The sequence below is a fragment of the Protopterus annectens genome, chromosome 3.part0, assembly GCF_019279795.1.
Source record: "Protopterus annectens isolate FY-2018-M chromosome 3.part0, PAN1.0, whole genome shotgun sequence".
NCBI classification, from domain to species: domain Eukaryota; kingdom Metazoa; phylum Chordata; order Ceratodontiformes; family Protopteridae; genus Protopterus; species Protopterus annectens.
Window position 1 is genome coordinate 1128100380 of NC_056731.1, and position 23661 is coordinate 1128124040.

Consider the following 23661-nt stretch of genomic DNA (forward strand, 5'->3'; position numbering starts at 1 on the left):
AGAAATGTATAGTTATCCCCTTTGGGAAAAAACACGTACCTGTGAATTACCACATAGGTGGCAGTACACTAAACACCGAAAGTGTGATAAGAGACTTAGGGATACAGGTGGATAGTGGTCTCACCTTCGATAACCACATTGCCACAACAGTCATGAAATCCTTCTATGTGGCACACCTCATCACTAAGGGCTTTTTATCCAGGAAAAAATGAGGTTATTGTCCCACTTTACTCATCCCTCATTAGACCCATTATAGAATGCAACTCCCCGTTTGGTATGTACCTCTTAAGACATCTGCAACAACTGGAAAGGCCACACAAATACCTCACTAAAAGAATCACAGGCCTAAAGCAGATGCCCTATGCTGACCATCTAAAAAAACTCCAACTATACTCTGTTGCATATCGTCTAGTCAGAGATAATCTCTGCTTAACATACAAGGCCATGTCAAACCCAGAGCTGTTGGACAAGCTACACTTAAAGAAATCTCAATCCTTCAGAGCCACACACTCCGGGGATCTAAACATTGTCATCACAATGAAAAAAACATGCTGGAGTGATAGGTTCCTGACCCAGAGATGCCACAGACTCTGGAATAGACTACCCACACATGTCAAGCAGAGTGCCTCTTTGGCCCTCTTCAAAAGGAACCTTGACGATTGGATTAGAGATAGGAAATTCACCCTGGGGATCACGTCAGACACCCTGCTAGACAGGGGTCCAGGGAAGTAAATATTGTGGAAAGAAATAGCCAGGGAATTGTTATGGCTAGGCTTGTATAGGCCCTAGGGCCGATAGCCTAGTACCAACCTATGAACCTATAAGCTGCAGGGCCTCACCAAAACAGAGTTTTCTAGAGATGTGGTAAAGGATGAGTGGACTCACTAGCCATGTCAGTATAAAAGAAAATGGTGTTTGGATCTCTCATTTCATCTCAGAAGTTGAATTTTCAAGGGGTACACACACCTACTAGCCACAGGAGTAAGCTCACATGCAACACTCAGTGAAAATAAGTGTACAATTGACCAGCTTTAGGTATCAGAGGATCATCAACTACTGTTCAGTCAAATGTCACTCCTAGGTGGCACATTCTTTAGACAGGCCTGTGCCAGGCTTGGTGCAATCATGGTTTGAATTTCAGACTATTCTGTTAAGGAGACTGATCCTGCATCCATGACTCAAGCAACTGCCAGATGTCAAAAAATATCTAAAAGTCTAGGCCTCTGAGATGCAACTGCTGATGTAAGATGACCTAACAAATTCTCCACATCCAGGACCTGCTTGCCCAACTAAAATTGGGGAGGGGTCAGCATCGGGAGGGACGTCCTTAGTCCCACATATCAATCATGTTTGAATAGGCTATGGAAGCATCAAACCAGCAACATCTTGGACAAACACAGGCACTAGCCCATCATTCAGATGGTGAACAGATAAACCCACAGGAAGCTACCCCAGTTTTGGGGATGGTGGCATGCCCTCCTCCCTTAATACCCTAATTTTCTGATGAGGAGAAAGAAAGGTATGGATTCAAGCCTTCCACCTACTGCTGATGTATTGTTTATTATTTAGTAATTCCAGGACCCAGGGGAGCCACTTGAACACTGGCGTTATTTGTAGGAGGGTCTCCTTGTTCTGCTGTTGTAGAGGCTGTCATTGGGGCAATGGCCAGATTAGCATCTAAGGCTATACTGAGGACCCTCCTGCCAGGCCTACAGTAAACAGTTCATGAAAGCTGCCAAATGTCTGAACATAAAGCAATGCCACAGCTTCTTCTCCACTGTGTCTGGATTACACCTCTGGCATTCTGGCACTTGTATGTTGATGCTGTGCTCCTGTCCAAGACAATAAAAGCAATGCTGGTACACGTCTTGGCTGGGCAGTTGATGGCCAGTGTTTAGGTATATGAATGCAGAACTTTAAGAATAATTTTCCTGGAGTTCTAAAGACAATTTTAGATGCAGAACACTAAGGAAGAAATTAAGTTTACTCAGCAAGCTGAAGGGGACTCTACTTTTCATTCTTATAACAATAACAAACGCAGAGAGAGAACATGTCAGCAAATATTTTCCACTGTTCCAAAGGAAAATGACTGATAGAAAAAAAAAAAGCCTGAAGTGGACTAGAAAAATCAGAAGTACTTTTGAGTTTGAACCAGAGACTGGTGCTGGGTGGTCAAGATGATAAGGAAAACCAGCAACAATGTGAAATTAGGAAATAAATGGAATAATAAGTGTCATTTCCACAAGATACAATTTAGACAAGAAAAATGTGCTTCTGTAAGATAAAGTGGCTAAATGAGATTGGAAGTTTGGATTGTAAAGCATAATTCCCACTCTGTCATTAATGCTTAAAAGGATAATAAAGGGGCTGAAGATGTAACTAAGGGGAACTTGTTTTTGGTACCATGTGTATAATAAATGTCTTTAAGTAAATTGCATTTTATATTGTAAAGTAATTATACATAGTATAAAGTGGTAATTTAAATGTGAAGTGGGGAGTCTTATCACTGACTTTTGGTAAGGTGAATTGCATATGGAGTTCATATTGTAGCAATATACACGCTGGATATAATGAGGTTTGTTGTGATCTTGGATGCAATGTAAAAGTGTACTGTCCATATTTTGTGTGCATTAAAATATAACATTTCCCCTAGCATTATATAGTCGGAAGTATAGTATAAAATTTTTGTTTAGGCCGCAGACAAGGGGAAAAGTTTTTTTTTTCTTTTTCAAAGAAAATAGGCTAGAAAATAAAAAAGCACTAAAATTTGTAGTTTTCTAGCATGTGAAGAGAGATGTTTCTTGTATTTGTAAAGCTATTAGAGGTTTTTTTTTTCACCAGCAAGGGCCTGCAGTTTGGTCTGTTGGTCTACAGGTGTAGTAAGTTAATTAGAAAATGACTGAATCAAGATCTCTGAAGTATTTGCATAAGAAATACTAGTATTTAAAGAAGAACTGGCAAGCACTGCAGTGAAAATAAATGGTTCAACACTGACAAAAGTTAACACTTTTGCAAGCAAATGCCTCTCCAAGCAGCCTTCAGCACCTTCAACATTAAATATAACAATGCACAATATAATCTGTTCAATTAAGGGTAGCCAGCGCACTTTACATAAGGTTAAAAAACAGTTAATTGAGACCATACAAGTTGTTTTTCACATCTGGGAAGGAGAGAGAGAAAGGACAAGGATAGATGGTATCTGTGCAAGATTGAGCAGAGGCTCTAGCAAGCATGTCCATCATGGCTAAACCTAACTTTAGAACAGATAAAGCCTGTGTTGTAGCTGTCTGCTTAGAGGAACTTCCCCTACAGGGAGGGGTAACTTCCCTTTAGGGACAGTTTACATAGTTTTGCAAGCTGTGAGTTAAAAGGAGTTGGGGATGAAAATGTATTCAGTTTCTTTGTTTCTTGAGTATTTTTACTGAAGTGAAAAGTCTAAGAAAATCTGACTAGGTTCAAACATAGATGAGAAGCAACAACTGCATACATGATCAGTCTGCCATGTACAAATGAGTACATGTAAGTTGCAAGTTATAAACTTAGACAAAATATATGGCATGCAAAATAAGTGAAAGCAATAGTTTCTTTATCAAAAGGACTGTCACCAGTTACTTCGTGGAATGCAAGTGGCACTGCAGGTACTGACAAAAATACAAAAAAACACTGAATTATATTACGAAGTGTAGGATGAAAATAGTAATTTGATAGGGAGATGCACTTGTATGGAAATGAGCATGTGAAACTGGCAAAGAAAGAATTTAAGAAGGGATATTCAGCAGAGTATTAGGTACAAAGGAAAAGAGGCTAGTGCTCATTGCAAGAGGGCTCCAATAGTGACAAAAGAAGAGAAAGAATAATGATAAATCTGTGGTAACAATGGAATTATTAGTAGGGAAGGAGGATTACACTGCCATGTACATATTCCACTTAAAACTGTCTTATAGAGAATTTTGGGAGACATAATTCACTTTCATCAGGGATGATTATTTGGGTGTGGGGACTGGAACCTGATTTGCAATAGTGAGGATATAATCAAAGGACATGGAAGGAACATATAACAAAAAAGGGCAGATTTTTTGAGGAAAAATATGAGAATATCTGAAATAGAAGATGTTCGTATATTATTCCCAGAGGAGCAGTAATTGGGCTAGATTAGACAGAAATAATATTTCACAGCAGTACGAGTACTTAATTGAAAGCTTTGAAACACATCCAATAATTATTTCAAATCATGCACCAATAAAGACTAAGATAAAGTTGCAAAGCAATGAAGACAGACAAACACTGGCACTTTCCTGCTTGTTGGTTAAAGAAAAGAAGAATTTTAAGGAAATTGCAGTGAAAATTACTTGAGAGTTATTAGGGAAGAAATACATTTCTTCAGGCAGTGTAATTAGGGAGTAGGATAAAAAGAAAATGGATTAAAATATATATTAAAAATAGAGAAAGAGATATGGGAAAGTATCAACAAATTATTTAGAAGTTTGGCAAAGGTTAAATTATTGCAAAAATGTGAATCCAACAGAAAAAAATATGCGGAGCAATTGCTGAGTGCTGAAGGGAAACAAGGGACCATTTGGATAATACGCACGAGTTTAAAAAAGTTACCATTAAATAAGCAAGTATTTTTTTATAACAAATCCAGAGTATAAAAACTACTATCATACTGACTTGGACAACAGAAAGCAGAAAAAAGATTGTTGCCAAGCTTAAACAGCTTATGACAAAAAGAAACATAACTAGAGATACTACAGAATATATTAGCAATAGTTTGGAAATTATATGAACATTTGTATAATGTAGTGCAATAGTGAAACCAAGAAAAAGCACAAATGGAAGTATTTACGAAATACTTAATTATGTCAAAATTAAAGGAAGATGAGGCTCAAGAATTAATAACCAAGACAGGAAGAGATACGAAAATGGTGTTGTGTAATCAATTAACAGGGAAGTCACTAGGAACAGATAGTATTCCTGTGGAAGTCTGCCAGAAAGCAACAAAGATCTGGAAGGTTTAACAATATTTTAAAGAGAGTGGGGGGGCATTACCAGAAGACCCAGCTTCATACAGACCAGTTTCAAATTCAAACCACGATTAAGTGTTTATGCAGATACTAGCTAAGAGAATGGGAAATGTGATTCATAACTATCAATTGTGGCAACAAAGTGGCTTTGTGGAGGGGTAGCAAACATCTGCTAAAAATGATGACCCAGACAGATATGCAGAGTGCCATTTGACACTTCTACTGCTGATTGGTCCGATGCACAGAATGCACAGAATGCATTCACAACAGTCAGACGGGATTTTATGAGCAGGATAAGGGCAGCACTTCCATTCTCTGACAGAATAATATAGTTAATTAGGAAGATAAATCAAATGTCAGGGGAAAGACTTAAGTTGGGAGGGTTCTTCTCTTACAAACTATGTTTGAACAACAGAACCAGGTGGGGAGTCCTCTTTCTTTATCCATTAGAGATACTTGAAAATAAGGGGCTCACAAATTCAAGGAAATAATTTGTATGGTAATCAAGAAAAGTTACGTTCTTGATAAATCCAGAAAAGTGCATTTCAGTGTTGTGGAACAGTCTGAGACAGTTTCAAGACTTTTCAGGATATAAAATACATGAAGATAAAACAAAGGCTACAGTAGTATACTGCACAGCCAGACATTAAATGTTTCAGCAATATACATAGTTATAGGGACTTAAGATGGAATGTGTAGGTGTATGGATCAAAATGATTTTATTATGGCAGCTAAGGAATAGTGGGAAAGGGCTAAACAAAAGATAATAAGAAAACTGAGAAGCTGGAAGCTCTTGACTAGGGATAACGATAGTAAGATACAATCAGTGAAAACGTTTGTAGTCCCTTTTGTTTTACATACAGGTCAGGTCAGCTAGAGGAAAAGTTGTAGACCAGAATATATATTCTGTTGCAGAGTTGAAGGAGTTTACTTAGGAGACAAAAAGGGCAAGAGTTAAGTGGAATAAGTTGTTTCGCCCCACAGAGCAAAATGCTTATTACCCTATTTGATGGGATACTTGAGAGCTATTCACTTACTAAAGTACCTCAGTCTAGATGACGCAGTTGAATTTTTTAATACTACCTTCCTGAACATCCTTAATTACCATGTCCCCATAAGATTTTCCAGAACCAAAGCACAACCCTCCCCATGGCTACAGAAAACCACTAAGTCAGAAATGAAAAACAGGGATAAAGCCTGGGAGCACTGGCGCAAAACAAAACCAAAACCCCCGCAGCTAGACAAACATTCCTAGAACTACGCAATAGAGTCAAAAAGCTAATAAAACGGGACAAATTCCAATACTACCAGTCTGCCCTAGACTCCTCACAACACAGCCCCAAACAATTCTGGTCCTCCATAAACTCCATCCTCCACCCAGGTAAAGTCAGTACCCCTCCTCCTAACATTCCTCACTCCTCTGAAAATATTGCTACCTCACTCAACACACACTTCACCCAAACCATACTATCACTAGCTAAACAACATAACCCCCCTCCCCTCCAACCCACACCTTCAACTAGTAATCTCCCCACTGCCTTCTCTTTTTCTCCTGTACCTACCTCCAACATAAAAAAACTCTTAACTAAACTTAAACCCACCAAATTAGCAGCAGACAACCTCCCAAGTGAATACCTACAAATCGCAGCTGATGCTCTGGCCTACCCAGTATCCATCTTGATTAATCGATCTCTGTCAGAAAGTTACGTTCCCACATTGTAGAAAGTCTCACATATAATTCCCCTCCACAAAGGCGGACCCCCTGCAGAACTAACCAATTACCGACCCATAGCTATTCTCTCTCCACTCTCCAAAATACTAGAGAGATACATACACTCTCAGGTCTCACACTACCTCCTTACTAACAACCTCCTTTCCAGTACTCAGCATGGTTTCCGACCAAATCATAGCACCACCACTGCCTTACTCTCCTTTACTAATACTATCCTTCAGCATAAAAACAATGGCTATCTCTCCTCTGCTACTTTCCTAGACCTATCTAAAGCATTTGACATGGTCCCACACAAACAACTTATCTCTGTCCTCAATAACCTATCCTTCTCACAATCAGTCACCAACTGGTTTCAGAGTTACCTGTATGACCGCCAACAATCCGTTGTATGGCAGAATGACATATCTCCCCAACTACCTTGGACCTTGGACCCCTACTTTTCTCTGTTTACACCAATAATCTAGCCTCTGCCACCAAACATGGCACACTCATCCAATACGCAGATGACTCGACCATCATCTGCTCAGCCCAGTCCCTACCCAAACTGCAAAAAGTCACACAGGAAGCCTTTTCCTCTGTTGAAACATGGTTATCCGATGCCCAGTTAATACTCAACCCAAACAAAACTAAACTACTCATCTTCCAACCCACCAAACATACTCAAAACAACTCTCACTTTAACATCACAGCAAAAGACAACACCACTATATACCCAACTGAACACACCAAATTGCTAGGAGTGGAAATAGACAATAAACTAAAATTTGACATTCACATATCCATGACCATAAAAAAAGTCCACAAAAACTAGGAGCATTATACAGAAAAACAATTTCTCACCAAAGCAGCAAAGATTTCAATAGCAAATTCCCACCTTATCTCCACCCTACTTTATGCCTCTCCAGTATATACCAACCTAAGGCAATGTGATCTAAACAAGCTAGAGACCTGCTACAACAAAATCGCCAAATTCACCACAGGGGCATCCTACCGTAGTCACCACTGTCTCTCACTTGCTGAACTGGGCTGGCTTGAACTCCCTCACCTCCTTCAGTGGTATCAACTCTCACTCGCCCACAAACTAGTAAACCATCCACTAAATGTCCCATCCCTCCAGAATCTACTCCAACCCTATCGCACCACCAGACCACTAAGATCCAGCAACAAAAATCACTTGCAGATCACTAAAGCCAATAACTCTGCTGGTGAAGCACTATTCTCTTGCGCCATAGCCAAATTATGGAACTCACTCCCACCCACAATTACCTCTGTACCATCATGCACCAACTTCAAAACTTTATTAAAAGCGCACCTAAAAACATGCTGGCTATGCCCTTGCAACTCCCACTCTTCACCCCATCCAACTACTACCTTTCTTTCACCTCCACTAACTACCTTGATGATAGCAAGCTCAGATGCTCATAAGCCTAGTACTTATTATACAGCAGGAACTTCTCATTGTTACATTTGTTAATGCCTGTTATGTACTTCACAGATAAAGATTCTAGTTGTCTACTGATGTACTATGTTCTTCATCTGTAAATATATTGTAAGTAATTTCTATGTTAAATTGTTAATCACTATGTAATCCAATGTAACTACTGTCTGTTTATTTTACTGTGGAGCTTTTCTCCCCGGGCCTCTGCTGAAAATGGACCCACGTCCAGTCGGACACTCCCGGTCAACAAATTTAAATAAATAAATAAAAAATAAATAATACTAATATACGTAACACAAGCAGAGGTTACAAATCAAAGTATAAAAAAGTGATGATGAAACACGATGGTGGGAGGCAAGAAATAAGGAAAGAGAAGGATTTTGGTTGTTGTCCCTTAAATGGAATAACAACTTTACAAAATAGTTGCAAAAATAGCAGAAAGTATTCTAAGTAAGCCAAAAAGGGAACGGAGAAAGACGATTTTACCAATAGAAATGGCCTCAAGTAGGGGCATAGAAAATATGTAGGTAGGGCATAAAATTTACTCGAGAAAATAAGCAATGGAACTAATGTATTGAAAGCAACAATCCAGGGAGGGAAAGGTAATGGGGGTGAGATAAGGCCAAGCAAAAGAGTATAGGCAAAAAGAAAGGGATAGAGAAGTGCCAAGTGAAAGACCAGCGCTGATTGAGTTTTTGCAGAGTCTAGAACAGAAGGTGTTGTTAAAAAAAGGAAAATTAGTAGGGCATATAAAATATGTCAACTATAACAGTCAATCAGAAGAGGTTAGAAAAGACTGGGAAGAGACAATAGAAAGGCAATTTACAAAGGAACAGTGGGAGGACATTTGTATGTTTCCTAAGTATGCAACAAAGTCCAGAAGGTTTAGGAACTTTGCATGGAAGTGTTTGCATAGGTATTTTATACTCCAAGCAGATCCAAGCAGACTTCAGAGAATTTTTCCACAGACAAACAGCAAATGTGATAGGAAACAGATAAGTAATTGAGAATATATATATTTTTAGGGAACGTAACAAGTTGGCATACCTTAAAAATCCCCTGCAGAATACTTTGTCAGAAATACTTTGGAAGCAAATGATTGTAACTAATAAAATATTTCTTTTAACTGGGATATAGAAACTGAATTGCCTAGACACAGCAAGGCATTACTAAGTTTAATGCTACCAGGCTGCCAAAAAAAACAGTAATTACCAGAAAATGGAAATAAAAATCTAAAGCAACCGTAACTGAAGTACTGAATATTGTAATGGAGATAAAAGAACTGGGGGGTGGGCTCTTTAAAAAGGGGAATGAACAAATTACATAAATGAAATTAATAGGAATATGTGCAGAATAACGTTCAGGAAAAGTAGTAAAATTTAAGGGATGGCAGGACTTGAGCATTTTAAGAAATGTTTGAGTGAATGACATATATAATGCATGAAATTAATGAAAAATGTTTACAGTTTGTTTTCTATTAATTTATGTTCACCACATCATTGTTCAAAATAAGTAACCATTTAAAATCTCAGGGCCCAAGATGTTGAGATCAAAATGACCAAAAGTTTGTACAATTTTGTACTTGTATATACTAAGTCCAGCCACTGGGGGTGCACAAGCCAGTGCATTTCTTTGTGCCAGTCCAAAGCCCAGATAAATGGGAAGGGTTGCATCAGGAAGGGCATCCGGTGTAAAAACTTTGCCAAATCATACATGCAGACAACAGTACAGATATACATACCGGATCGGTCGAGGCCCGGGTTAACAACGACCTCCACCAGTACTGTTGGCCAACAGGGTGCTGGTGGAAATTGGGCTACTGTTGGACGAAGGAGGAGAAGAGGGGGAAGGCATGCCCAAACAGATAAAGGTTCAGACTGTGGTAGTGAGGGTCAGAACTTTGAATGTTGGCAGTATGACTGGTACAGGGAGAGAGCTAGCTGATATGATGGACAGAAGGAAGGTTGGTATATTGTGTGTGCAAGAGACCAGATGGAAGGAGAGCAAGGCTAGGTGCATCAGAGGCGGGTTCAAATTGTTTTATCATGGTGTGGATGGGAGGAGAAATGGTGCAGGGATTATCCTGAAGGAACATTATGCTAAGAGTGTTTTGGAGGTGAAGAGAGTGCCAGATAGAGTGATGTTAATTAAGCTGGAAATTGATGATGTAATGATGAACGTTGTTAGTGCATATGTTCCACAAGTTGGGTGTGTGATGGATGAGAAAGAACAATTTTGGAGTGAGTTGGATGAGGTGGTGATGACTGTACCCAAGGGTGAGAGAGTGGTGATTGGAGCAGATTTCAATGGGCATGTTGGTGAAGGGAACAGAGGGGATGAGGAAGTGATGGGTAGGTATGGTGTTAAGCAAAGGAATGCAGAAGGTCAGATGGTAGTGAATTTTGCAAAAAGGATGGACATGGCTGTGGTGAATACATATTTTAACAAGAGGGAAGAGCATAGGATGACATACAAGAGTGGAGAAAGATGCACACAGGTAGATTATATCTTATGTAGAAGGGCTAGTTTGAAAGAGATTGCAGACTGTAAAGTGGTGACAGGGGAAAGTGTAGTTAGGCAGCATACAATGGTGGTTTGTAGGATGACACTGGTGATCAAGAAGAGGAGGAGGAGTGTGAGGGCAGCACCAAGGATCAAATGGTGGAAATTGAAAAAGTGTAATTGTGAGGTGGAGTTCAGGGAATAGTTAAGACAGGCACTGGGTGGCAATGAAGAGTTACCGAACAGCTGGGTAACTATAGCAGAGCTAGTAAGGGAGATAGCTAGAAAGGTGCTTGGTGTGACATCTGAAAAGAGGAAGGAGGACAAGGAGACATGGTGGTGGAATGAGGAAGTACAGGAGAGTATACACAGAAAGATGTTGGCGAAGAAGAAGTGGGACTGTCAGAGAGATGAAGAAAGTAGACTGGAGTATAAGAAGATGAGGTGCATGGCAAAGAGAGGAGGCAAAGGCTAAGGATAAGGCGTATGAAGAGTTGTATGAAAGGTTGGACACTAAGGAGGGAGAAAAGGACCTGTACCGATTGGCTAGACAGAGGGACCGAGCTAGTAAAGATGTGCAGCAGTTAAGGGTGATAAAGGATAATGAGGGAAACGTACTCACAAGCAAGGAGAGTGTGTTGAGCAGATGGAAAGAGTACTTTGAGGGGCTGATGAATGAAGAGAATGAGAGAGAGAGAAGGTTGGATGATGTGCAGATAGTGAATCATGAAGTGCAGTGGATTAGCAAGGAGGAAGTAAGGATAACTATGAAGAGGATGAAGAATGGAAAGGCTGTTGGTCCAGATGACATACCTGTGGAAGCATGGAGGTGGTTAGGTGAAATGGCAGTGGAGTTTTTAACTAGATTGTTTAATGAAATCTTGGAAAGTGAGAGGAAGCCTGAGGAATGGAGAAAAAGTGTTTTGGTACCAATTTTTAAGGATGATGTGCAGAGCTGTAGTAACTACAGAAGGATTAAATTGATCATTCACAGCATGAAGTTATGGGAAAGAGTAGTGGAAGCTAGGTTAAGATGGGAGGTGGTGATTAGTGATCAGCAGTATGGTTTCATGCCAGGAAAGAGCACTACAGATGCAATGTTTGCTCTGAGTGTGTTGATGGAGAAGTACAGAGAAGGTCAGACAGAGTTGCATTGTGTCTTTGTGGACTTGGAGAAAGCATATGATAGGGTGCCTAGAGAGGAGTTGTGGTATTGTATGAGGAAGTCGGGAGTGTCAGAGAAGTATGCAAGAGTGGTACAGGATATGTACGAGGGTAGTGTGACAGCGGTGAGGTCTATGGTGGGAGTGACTGAGGTGGGATTACATCAACGATCAGCTCTGAGCCCTTTCTTATTTGCAATGGTAATGGACAGGTTGACAGACGAACTCGGACAGGAGTCACCGTGGACTATGATGTTTGCAGATGACATTGTGATCTGTAGTGAGAGTAGGGAACAGGTGGAGGAGACCCTGGAGAGGTGGAAATATGCTCTAGACAAAAGAGGAATGAAGGTCAGCAGAACTAAGACAGAATATGTGTGTGTGAATGGGAGGGAGGATAGAGGAATGGTGAGGATGCAGGGAGTAGAGGTTGTGAAGGTGGATGCGTTTAAATACTTGGGATCAACAGTTCAGAGTAATGGTGAGTGTGGAAGTGAGTACAAGCAGGATGGAGTGGGTGGAGAAGAGTGTCAGGAGTGATTTGTGACAGACGAGTACCAGTAAGAGTGAAAGGGAAGGTCTACAAGAGGGTAGAGAGACCAGCTATGTTATAAGGGTTGGAGACAATGGCATTGACAAAAAGGCAGGAGTCAGAGCTGAACATGGCAGAGTTAAAGATGTTAAGATTTGCACTAGGTGTGACAAGGGTGAATAGGATTAGGAACGTGTATATTAGAGGGTCAGCCCAGGTTGGAAGGTTTGGAGACAAAGCCAGAGAGGTAAAGATTACATTGGTTTGGACATGTGCTGAGGAGGGATGCAGAGTATATTGGGAAAACAGGTAACAGGAAAAGAGGAAGGCCTAAGATAAAGTTTATGGATGTGGTGAGAGAGGACATGCAGGTGGCTGGTGTGACAGAGCAAGATGCAGAGGACAGGAAGAAATGGAAACAGATGATCCACTGTGGTGACCCCTAATGGGAGCAGTCAAAAGAAGAAGAAGAAGAAGATATACTAAGTCTAAGACTGGACTTCTTGAAATATTCCATTTTTTTTCTCTGGGGTATAGTGATTTTGGAATTGGTACATATAAGTCTGGAGATGTGGGGGGCTTGCCCCTCCCACAATAAAGTGTGAAGGAGGACTTGATTCCTGCAAGGGTAAGTTTAAAGGAGAAGAGCGATGTTTGATATTCATTCTTCTCTTATAGTTTTGGCCTTTTTTTCCGCAATTTCTAGACTTGGCACACTGGTTCTCAAAGGTATTATAAATAATTCAGTACTCGGGATCCTATCTCTGCAAGATAAAAAATATTTTTTTTTTGGGGGGGGGGGGGGTCATTGGGTGTGCTTATTCAGCTGACATGTTCTGTGACAGCATGTATTGTCAAGGGTATATGGATATCCCAAAATGCTAGATTTCACAGGAAAAAAAAATTGCCAAATTGTGACTGGTGGAAAAGGATTACTCCAGCCATGAAAAATGAAGGAGCTTTTTTCAGTGTTAGACCTTGGTTCGCTTTTACACTCACTGAGAAGCAATTATACTAGTATTAATTAAATGTTGTCAAAGAGAGAAGAAATGTGAATTGAATAGTATGGCTGAAGGATGCAGAATCATCTGCACTCCATGAGACCATAACATATGCTTATCGAATAAGGAAGACCTCTTGACTGTATGTATTCTGTTGGCATACAGATATAACAGAAATTATCCCAGTAAACCACGCCCCCATTGTCAGCCCTCCACAATATTTGACAGCAGTGCAAGGCCAGCCATCACAGCAAGCTTGATCAAATTGCAGGATCTACTTTTATACATTTTTAGTTACTTCAGCAACTCAGCATTTAGATAGATGGTACTTAAAAAAAGACTTGCATTAGCATCATCCTTTGGAGAAGTTCTTTGCTTTAACAAATTATAATAACATAAAGGCAGACTACACATTTAATGATGTTATACTGCCAACCTTTGAGGATCAAATATCATAGCACAGGCCTTTAAAAATCATGGGTCGATATTATAAGATCAAAAGTTTAGGTAGGGTTAGGTACAGTATTGAAAGCTGAAAACCACGAGCGGCCACTTCCACAAATTTTTGGTCAGGGAAAAAATGTGATTGGCCATTATGCAGAATTTGCCCTTTTGTCCAATGTAGAGCGATCTCAGAGTTGGTATATTTAGTTAGGGGGGCACATCCCCCCCCTGATTTGGGTTTAAAAGGTTTTTTGTTTTAATCTGGCCAAGCAAATTCTTTCCCTGTGTGGAAGTGGCCATTTGCGGTTTTTAACTTTCGATATTTACAGATAGAGCTTTAGGTATTCGACTACCTAAAGTTTCAATCTTGTAATATAGATCCAAAATCATAACATGGGGTCAGAAAGAGGAGCACTTTCTTATTTTTCAAAAGAGGTCTTCAAATAGTGCACCACAAAGTTAGTGACATGGAGTTTTTGCACGGGCTAAGTTCAGTTATTTAATTATGTTTGTACTCTTAATGAGGTTTAACTTTGTGAAAAAAATCACCAAATCTAGAAGGAGCAAGGACAAATCTGAAAAACATCAAATTGCAACACCTGTTTAATGGTGTGCATCCCCATATTTTTACAATGGTACATGTGATAATGGGAAGATTTTAGCTAAAGGTGCCCAACACAAAAAATGGAAGTCTAGCTTGTTGGGTAAACCATGAGAAAATTTAAACCTTCTGAACGTAGTAGTAACAGAAAAAAAAAAACAAGGAACTTGGATAACCACTAAAAGGTAGTATTCTTTCCAGTGCTAGCCTGATGGTAAAATCATTTCACTGAAAAAAAAAAGAAAATCAGAAGCAAGTCAAATAATTCTTGCTGCTAACACTACTGTAATCCATTTATTAGGAAAACAACTTTCTACAAGAAAACAGAAAAAAACACTCACAATTCAGTTATACTGCTAAAACAAAATTAACTCTGAAATCATAATACTTACATGGAAGCCATAGAAACATCTCTTTCAGTCAGGCAGAGCTTTGATGGTTTGGGGATTACTTGCAGTTCAATTTCAAACTTTTGTAACTTCAACATTGTTCCACTCTGTTAAATACAAGACCTACATGTAAATTATAATACATTTTAAGGCAACCACTTTGCTTAACTGAGCTACAACTACTCCTTTGTAATATTTCACTGGAAATGTATGTCTGTAATCAGCAAATCAGTTTAGACTACACAAAAAAAAAGTACAAAACACACATGGCTAAATTAAGTAAAAAGACATACTAACTGCTCACTGTCGCACAGGCAGCGCTACCTGTAGTGTTGATGGCTTAGGGTCAAGCAGCAGAAAGGTAAAAAATGCCCTGTTAGGGAATGAAAAGAGTGCCTTTGTCTAATACAGCCTCCTCGTGGGAAGAGTAGGGTGCCAAAGTTCAGTTACCAGTGTACTGCAGCTCACGGTACAGCCTGCGAAGCTCCAAAAGCTGCAGTGGTATATTTTATGCACAAAGGCAGCATACTCCTTACTCGCATTGTATGCCTATATGAAAGTAAGGTTGGGCATTTAACTGGACTACTGAATACCTTCTTCCAGGTGAGTTGGGATGGGCAAGTAAACTTGCCAATCCAAAAAGGCAGCTAACATTAGCTTGTTCTGTTCTGCAGCTCCATGCATAATACTTTAAAATATAACCCTCTCATCAGTTAGTTCTAACATTTTCTCAGTTACAGTTACTTTACTGCAGGCCTCTCATTTATGAATCACTAAGTTCTCTAGACATTAATGCATCTTATCATGGGATACACGGGAGTTCTATCTGGTTAGCTTACCTGCCCAGAATCCTACACTATATAAGCAGAAACTGAAGAAACCAAATGTTGTTATAAAGGTTGTATGCAGCACATAAAAAGGATAACTATGCATGCAATCAAAATATAAAGTTCCATTAATAAAGGATTATTTTCCCTTTGAATCCATTCAAATATTAGCCTTAAACATATAACTTGCACAAAGGACATAGTACCTTCTACACCTCTTTTCCTTGCTGACCAATCTCTTCTAAGTCATTAAAGGTATATATTTTTCTGCCTAATCCTATTTTATTTCAACCAGTACCCAACATAGGACTGCACTTGAGGGAATATGAATACCTGACATTTTCAAGTTAATACTGACAAATGGGAAAAAGCACAACACAAACTTTACTGTTCTGAGCTGTTCCAGTACTACACTAAATCAGAACAGCAACATGCCTGGTCAGCTATTACAGATCCTTCCCGAGTTCTGAATCTACAAGGCTCTGTAATGGACCGTGGCTTTGCATCTTTCATCCAAACATTCCCTACAAAGGAAAAGCTTTCTTCTCATTTACAAACATGATTTATTTAACCATTTAATACCTTCAGTTGTTTGCAAAAACAAATTATCTTAATGCCATGTATTACAATTTATTTCATGTTACTTCTTTATATATTTCTATATTATGTACAGCTTTTTGTTTCATCTTGTATATTTTCCACATGGCTGGAATTTGTCCAAAAGACGCTATATAAATATTTTTGCTGTGTACAGCTTTATGTACATTTGTATTTTGTTACCGTTTCTATTTGCTGTCTCCTTTTATGTTAAGTTTACTTACACAATTGTACTAAGCTCATCATTTGATCACTGCTACAGTAGCCTAAGCTATACGGGATGAATACTACTAGAGCTTAGAAAGATAGGAAAGAGGGAGAAGGATCAGAGTCCAAGAGTCCTTACAGAATCATTGTACCAAAGCCTGTTCAGGCCTTAGAAAAATAATCCAGTTTGCAGGGCTTGGTAAATGTGTGCACTGAAGACCACGTTGCTACCTCTAAAATATTTCTAGAGTCCACCCCTTTCTAAAAAGCCACAGAAGTAGCCAGAGCCTTGTTTTTGCCTGAAGAGTCTTGTTATAGTATGAAAAACAAAAGAAATACCTTGAAAAAATCATTTAGAAATCATCTGTTTTAACACTGATTGTCCCCTTTTATTACCTTCCTAGGAAATAAAAGTTCTACACTTCTCTGTTTCTCTAGCTACCTCATTAATAGGTTACAGTCTGTCAGACAGCAGTCTACTTGCTCTTCCTTCCTTCTTATGCTGACTGGTGTCCCCCAAAGCTCAATCCTTGGACCTCTACTTTTCAACATCTTTACCAATAATCTCTACACATCCTGCAATACCTCCTCACTCATACAGTATGCAGATGATTCTACTCTACTGTCTTTCTCAGACAACATCTCTGACCTTCACTCTATTACTCAAAGCTCATTCCTCACTACTGAGAAATGGCAACTGATAACCAACACATCCTAAACCCTAAGAAAAACAAACTCCTCCTTTTCATTCCTAAATCTCTCACCCATCACAAATCTATGTTCACCATTACTTCTAGCAATAATACTATCGTAACACGCACCAAACTCCTTGGAACCATAATCAGTGACCAACTGAAATCTGACTTGCATATTCAACACTGTATTAAAAGGACACATCAAAAATTAGGACTGCTACATAGAAATAAAAAAAATCCTGACTCTTGAATGCAAATCTTCTCTAGCACAAGCTTTCCTCCTTCTCTGTCTCCTCTATGCCTCTCCAATCTTTACACATCTACAATCTTCCTTATTAAACAAACTTGTACAAACATATAATAAAATTGCTAGATTTGCCAGCAACCAACCATACAAATCCCACCACTGCCATGCTCTTAAACAACTACAACGGCTTGAACTTCCTCAACTACTGCTCTTATCCCAGCTCCAGCTCACTCACTCATTACTTAATAAACCTGCTTCCCATCCTTCTCTCTCCTCATTGGTATCCCTCTACCCTCCTCATTCCCTCCGTAGCTCTGATCAACTCCTTCTTGAAATGTATAAACCAAATAAGAACATAGGTAAGACACTTTACAAATGCATAGTGTCCCAAGCCTGGAACAAACTCCTTCCAAATATACAGCAAATTAAACATGCTAACAGTTTCAAAACATAACTGAAAAATTATCTGGCTAACATGAGTCCTTGCCCTTGCCATGACCCCAACTTAATTCTCCCTCGCTCCTTTTTCTTTCCACTTCTTTTTACACTAACTTGCTATCTTTTCTAATTATTTTTCTTTTATACATGCTTATCATGATGAGAAGTCCTTGTACGTATGTAAATAGTAACTCTTTGCATGCCACATTGTATTTCAAGCTTGATATTTTTTTTTTTTGTACAACTATTTGGAATGTATGCATGTAACTTTATTCAAACTTTTATGTACTGCTAAATCTTACCACACTATGACTTCATGTAGTGTTGATTCACTTTTCTACTGTATTAGTAACTTCCTATTAGTTTGGAGCTTTTCTCCTCTTGTCTCCACTGAAAATGGGCCCTTGGCTCAGTTAAACAAACCTGATTAGCAAATGACAAATAAATAAATAAAAGTATGTACTTACCATAACATTCCATCTGTGTTGTCCATTTTCATTTTTCCCGAACTGTTGGGTTCGGATCCGACATGGCAACTTTTTCCAGCTCGTGGAACAAACTCTCAAGCTCTTCCCTTACCCATGATGCCCTATCTAACATACCTCAGATCTTGTTTACTGCCCTTGAAACCAGAACATATTAGAAAAGGATAAACCAACAGTTAGCTGGGATTCAAACAAAGGAAGAGTAGTTCCTCCAGCATCTTACTATCCTCCCAAAGTAAAAACAAGGAGGGGGATGGATGGAGGGAAGCTAAAGAAGAATGAAAATGGAAAACACAGATGGAAAGTTATGACAAGCACACAACTTTTTTACCTGATGATGTCATTTTCATTAATTCCTAAACTGTTGGTGTGACAATAAATATGTGACGCCCCACCACTGGACCAGTAATCAAGTAGCCTCAATCCTCACCGGTGGGGGACGTGCACTGGGAGGATGACAAGGTACACACACAGTATTACCAGATGCAACTCTGCATCAAGTGCAATTTCCGTTAAGAGCACACAGAGACCACAGTCAGTCCAGGGGCTGGCTTCTCCCTATTTCTCCCAATCCCCAATAAGACTCTCCACTGGCACAGCTTAGTTGAAATCTCAGTTGAACGGCCAAACCAAGACCTCTAGCACCCTCTCTGTCCAACCAATGCTTCATGTCCCTGCCAAAGTAGCTGACACACACAGAGTCTTTGAGGTTTGATTTATACACACACACACACCTGGAAAAGGCTAGCACAGGTTTACTAGCTATGCCCCCTTTTGCCCAGACTATAAGGTAGTTATCACTACCACCAGCCAGCTCCTTATCAGCTACCTTAAGGCCCTTAACGGGTGTCCAATCTTACTATGTAATACTACTATCAATACAAATGGTAGTTTGACCAACAGCAAGGCTATTAGGAGTGGCCCACAGTGTCACCAAATAAATATGCAAGTACATCAGAACTTAAACATCTGTAGACAGCTCAGCCACAATGAAAGGTTCAAATATATGTAATAATAAATAATAAAATAAGACAACACTAAACATATTTACAGTGACATCAGAGTTAAAAATCACAGGAAATATTTAAAACATTGCAGGACATTCTCAAATAAATAAAGAAAAACATCTGAATTAAGCTTTGCTGTATTCCTGAGTATATCTAATAGAGTTACTATTCCCAAGTACACTTACTTAATTAGAGCAAGGCAGATGTGTTGAGTGGTTCTTGATGTTGATGGGTCTAAAACAGAATACAGAACGCTCAGTTCTCAAATTAATATCTCAAATATTACTGCTGGGCTAGCTTGCAGAATGACAAATTCCTGTCATCTGACTCCAAGTTCCCAGGCCTAAAAACAACCATTGATGGCAGCTGGTAGCATTTAACATCTACTTGTAAAAATACATAGACATGGGCTTTTCCTCAGATCTTTGGCAAATAATGCAAGCCATAAAACAATAAAAAACTTCCAAGACAATACCGAAAACTTCTCAGCAAAGACAATGTGTCTCCTTGCTGCCATAAAGTAATTTAATTTCAGCAATTTTTCTGAAATTTACTAGACTGAGGTTAACCTCCTCCATTCCAGCTTCCACTGTTAAAATATATATATTTAAACACTTACAATAGTGCATGTACATTTCTGTTCTTTTCTAGTAGGGCAAACTGTGATTACATTTCAAACAGCACTTTGCAACTACCTTCAAACAGTTTGATATACACATGACATAAAGTTCTAATGCATTTGTAACACAAGCAGCTTGTATACATCATGTTGATATTCATAAACAACATATTATTTACAAAATTCCATATAGCTCTGCTGGCAGTATCCCCTTTGTCACAGATGGGACAGAGTCCCCAGCTACCTAAATCCTGGAAGGACTCTAAGGAAGGATATTCCTGAGCACCATTAAGACAAAGGCTGCTCTTCCCCTACAGACCAGATCTAACTTGTAATGAGTAATAAAGGTATGAGGATTAGCCCAACTTGCAGTTATACAAATATCATCCAATGAAGATCTGGATAAAAATGCTGAAGAAGTTGCCATAGATCTGGTGGAATGTGCTTTTGGTGGTTTTGGCAAAGACAAGCCCAATTTATTATAAACAAAGGTAATATATTTGGCTAAAGTCACTTGAGAAAATGGATTGCCTAATTTCCAGTCCGAAAAAGAGGCAAACAATTGTTGCGATTTTCTAAAAATGTTGGCTCTGTGCAGATAAAACTGTAATTGCCTGTGAACATCCAAAAGGTGTAACATGTACTCTCCCTTATTACAGAAATTTGGAAAGAAGACTGGAAGGTTGATAACCCAATTTACACTGGACTCTGACACCACCTTAGGAAGAAAGAAAGGACTGGTTTGTAAAAATACTCTAGCCTTATGAAAAATCAAATAAGGAGGTTTGGATGACAGGGCCTGTAATTCAGACACACTTCTAGCAGAAGTAATGGCCACTAAAAAGAGAATTTTCCAAGTCAAGAATTTTAGTTCACACTTAGCTAATGGTTCAAATGGTGATTGTGTTAAGCTTTGTGAAACAGTGTTCAAATCCCAAGGAGGAGTGGGATCTTTTAATGGGGTCTAAGTTCCTCTTAGAAGGCTTTACAAAGTTTGTAGGATGCTTAAGATGTGCTATTTACACCTACATTAAAATTAAAAATGGCAGCTAGTTGTACTTTCACAGTAGAAGAGCTAGCACCTTCATTGAAAATCGTAGAAAAGAATTCAAGAACTTTAGGGACTGGTGCTGAAAAGGGATATAGATCCCTCTGTTGAGCCCAAATGGCAAATCTTTTCCATTTACTTCTATAAGGTATCCTAGTGAAAGCTTTGTGAGATGACAGAATAATGTAGCAGACAGGGAAAGTCAGCCTGGCCTGTGCAGCAAACAGAAATGGAGAAACCATGCTGTCAATTTTAGGCTTGGAATGTCTGGATAACTCATGTCTGTCAGGTGAGACAGTAGGTCTGGAGATGGATCCAGAATCCATGGAAGATGAAGTAGATCAGGCCAAAGAAAGGGAAAATAAGTCTGACGAGGCCAGCAAGGGCAATAAGGATAATTGTGCTCTTCAATTGAGATGCTTTCTGAAGAAATTTGGGGAACAGAGATAATGGGGGACAGGCATAAATGAGACTGTGGGGGGCAAATCGTGAAGTAGAGCATCCCTTGGTGACTCCCCCAGTGGGAGGATGTGGGTAAAGAACCTGCTGCACTTATTGTTGAGTGGAGAATCAAAAAGACTGCAGCATGGTTGCCCCCTACTCCCCCAGTGGGAGGATGAGGGTAAAGAACCTGCTGCACTTATTGTTGAGTGGAGAATCAAAAAGACTGCAGCATGGTTGCCCCCTTCAACAAAAAATCCTTTCTGCAGCCTTCATATTGAGGGACCACTCATGAGGCATTAAAATGGATCTGCTTAACTTGTCTGCAATCAAACTGGATTTCCCAGGAATGTGTGTTGCTATCAGATCAGCTGGCATAATGGTTAAGGTCTTCACCTTGCATGCACAAGGTTAGATCCTGACCTCCGACCAATGCTTGTTTGGAGTTTGCATGTTCTCCCTCTGTCTTCATGGGGTTTCTCCCAAGTCCAAAAATCATGCTGAGTGTTTCCATCTCAAACTCACCAATGAATAGAGCTGTAGGCAGCAGCACATACTCTACACGGTGCCCTACAGGGGAGAGAGTTGTATAGACCAACCGCTTTGGGCATTTACAGTGGTGCGCAGTATCCTCAAGATAGGAGAACACGGATCACAGACTGCGTGCCTTGGCAAGGCTAGTCACTCAACAATGTAAAATATGGCTATAGATGATTCAGTCATGTTAACTAATGTCACCAAAATGGGCATGGGTAGTTACCGGTGATAAGTGGGTTGAGGACCCGGCCTACTCTGACCTACGCCATGGACCTTTGATAATGGTGGGAGGGGTATATGTGCCCCTATCAGCCAGTATATGCCCACCATAAAGCCCAGAAGCCCTGGGTCAATAAGCTACTGGCCAGTAGGTGTCTAGTTACCCTGGCCTGGGTTACCTAAGAAAGCTCTGTTGAGTGAAAGCTGGACATAAAACCAACCAACCTGCCAATCATGAACTGAGAATTGCTATGCTTAATGTAGATTCACTGACAAGACGCGGCTTGGAAGTAGATGATGACGATGATGATACAGAGGAGGTGGGACATCCTAATGTATCTAAGAGACGAGATGGAAGGACACTGCAACAAAGCCACTTGGCGTGGGATTTAGACTCTACTACTCAGGAGGGAGACAGGCTAGAAATGGTGTAGGAATTGTGGTGAGAGAGAGGCTTCAGAAGGCATTGAGGGATATCATCAGAATTAATGAAAGACTCATGGCAATTAGACTCCAGTGAAATGGTAGGACAGTATTCATAATCTCACCCTATGCTCCACAGCAGAGCTGTGATACTGAGGAAAAGAGTGCATTCAGACAGTAGTTGAAGGACCTACAAGACAAAGCAGGACAACATGAATTAGTGTTGATAATGGGTGACTTGAATGCATATATTGGGACAGACAGAACAAAAATAAAGAAGGAGAAGCCATTTTATACTTCTGTCTGGCAAATGGCTTGATAATAGCCAACATATGGTTCAGAAAGTGAGACAGTCACAAAATCACATACAAGACTGGCCAGCATGCAACTCAGGTAGACTTCCTCCTAGTAAGGAAAAGGCACTCAGGCAGAATCCATGATTGCAAAGTCATCTGCAGAATCAGTCGGCCCACAGCATAAACCACTAGTTGCCACAATCAGCTGCAAGAAGTGGTCAGAGAAGGCTCTAAGGTCAACAGAGACCAGACTGAAAACATGGAGGTTGACTGGAGAGAAAGAATAACAGTTCAAGGAAATACTTAGCACCCCAAGAGGAGGAAGAAATAGGTGGAGTTGAACAAAACTGGCAGTGCCTAAACACTCCATGTGTTAGGGCTACAGAAAAGATGTATGGCCGAGCCAGGTATGGAAATAAGGTACATAAGGTAAGCTGGTGGTGGAACGGAGAAGTCCAGGAAGTCATTAAAAGAAAGGAGGAGTGCAGGAAGAAGTGGGAGATAGAAAAGACTGACCAAGCTAGGAAGGACTACCGGTTGACTAAGAAAGAAGTTGCAATAGCAAAGAATAGGGCATTGGAGGCACTCTACCAACTTCTGGAAATTGACTTTGTAAGTGGCACAAAGAAACTATATCAGGTTGCAAGGCAAAGACAGATAAAGAAGACAGTCAAACACCCTTCATAAGGGATGCCAGCAACAACCTGCTCACCAGTCCACAGGACATCAACGGTAGATGGAAGGAACAT

The 23661-nt window shown here is 39.8% G+C and overlaps 1 protein-coding gene across 1 annotated transcript in view; it reads right to left on the bottom strand.

Moving 5' to 3' along the window:
• Positions 1-23661, bottom strand: part of RMC1 (regulator of MON1-CCZ1) — a 1444591-nt gene that overhangs the window by 928765 nt on the left and 492165 nt on the right. Inside the window, exon 7 of the mRNA XM_044065362.1 lies at positions 14830-14933. Coding sequence (XP_043921297.1) covers positions 14830-14933 — 104 coding nt within the window. The remainder of the gene's footprint in view (positions 1-14829; positions 14934-23661) is intronic.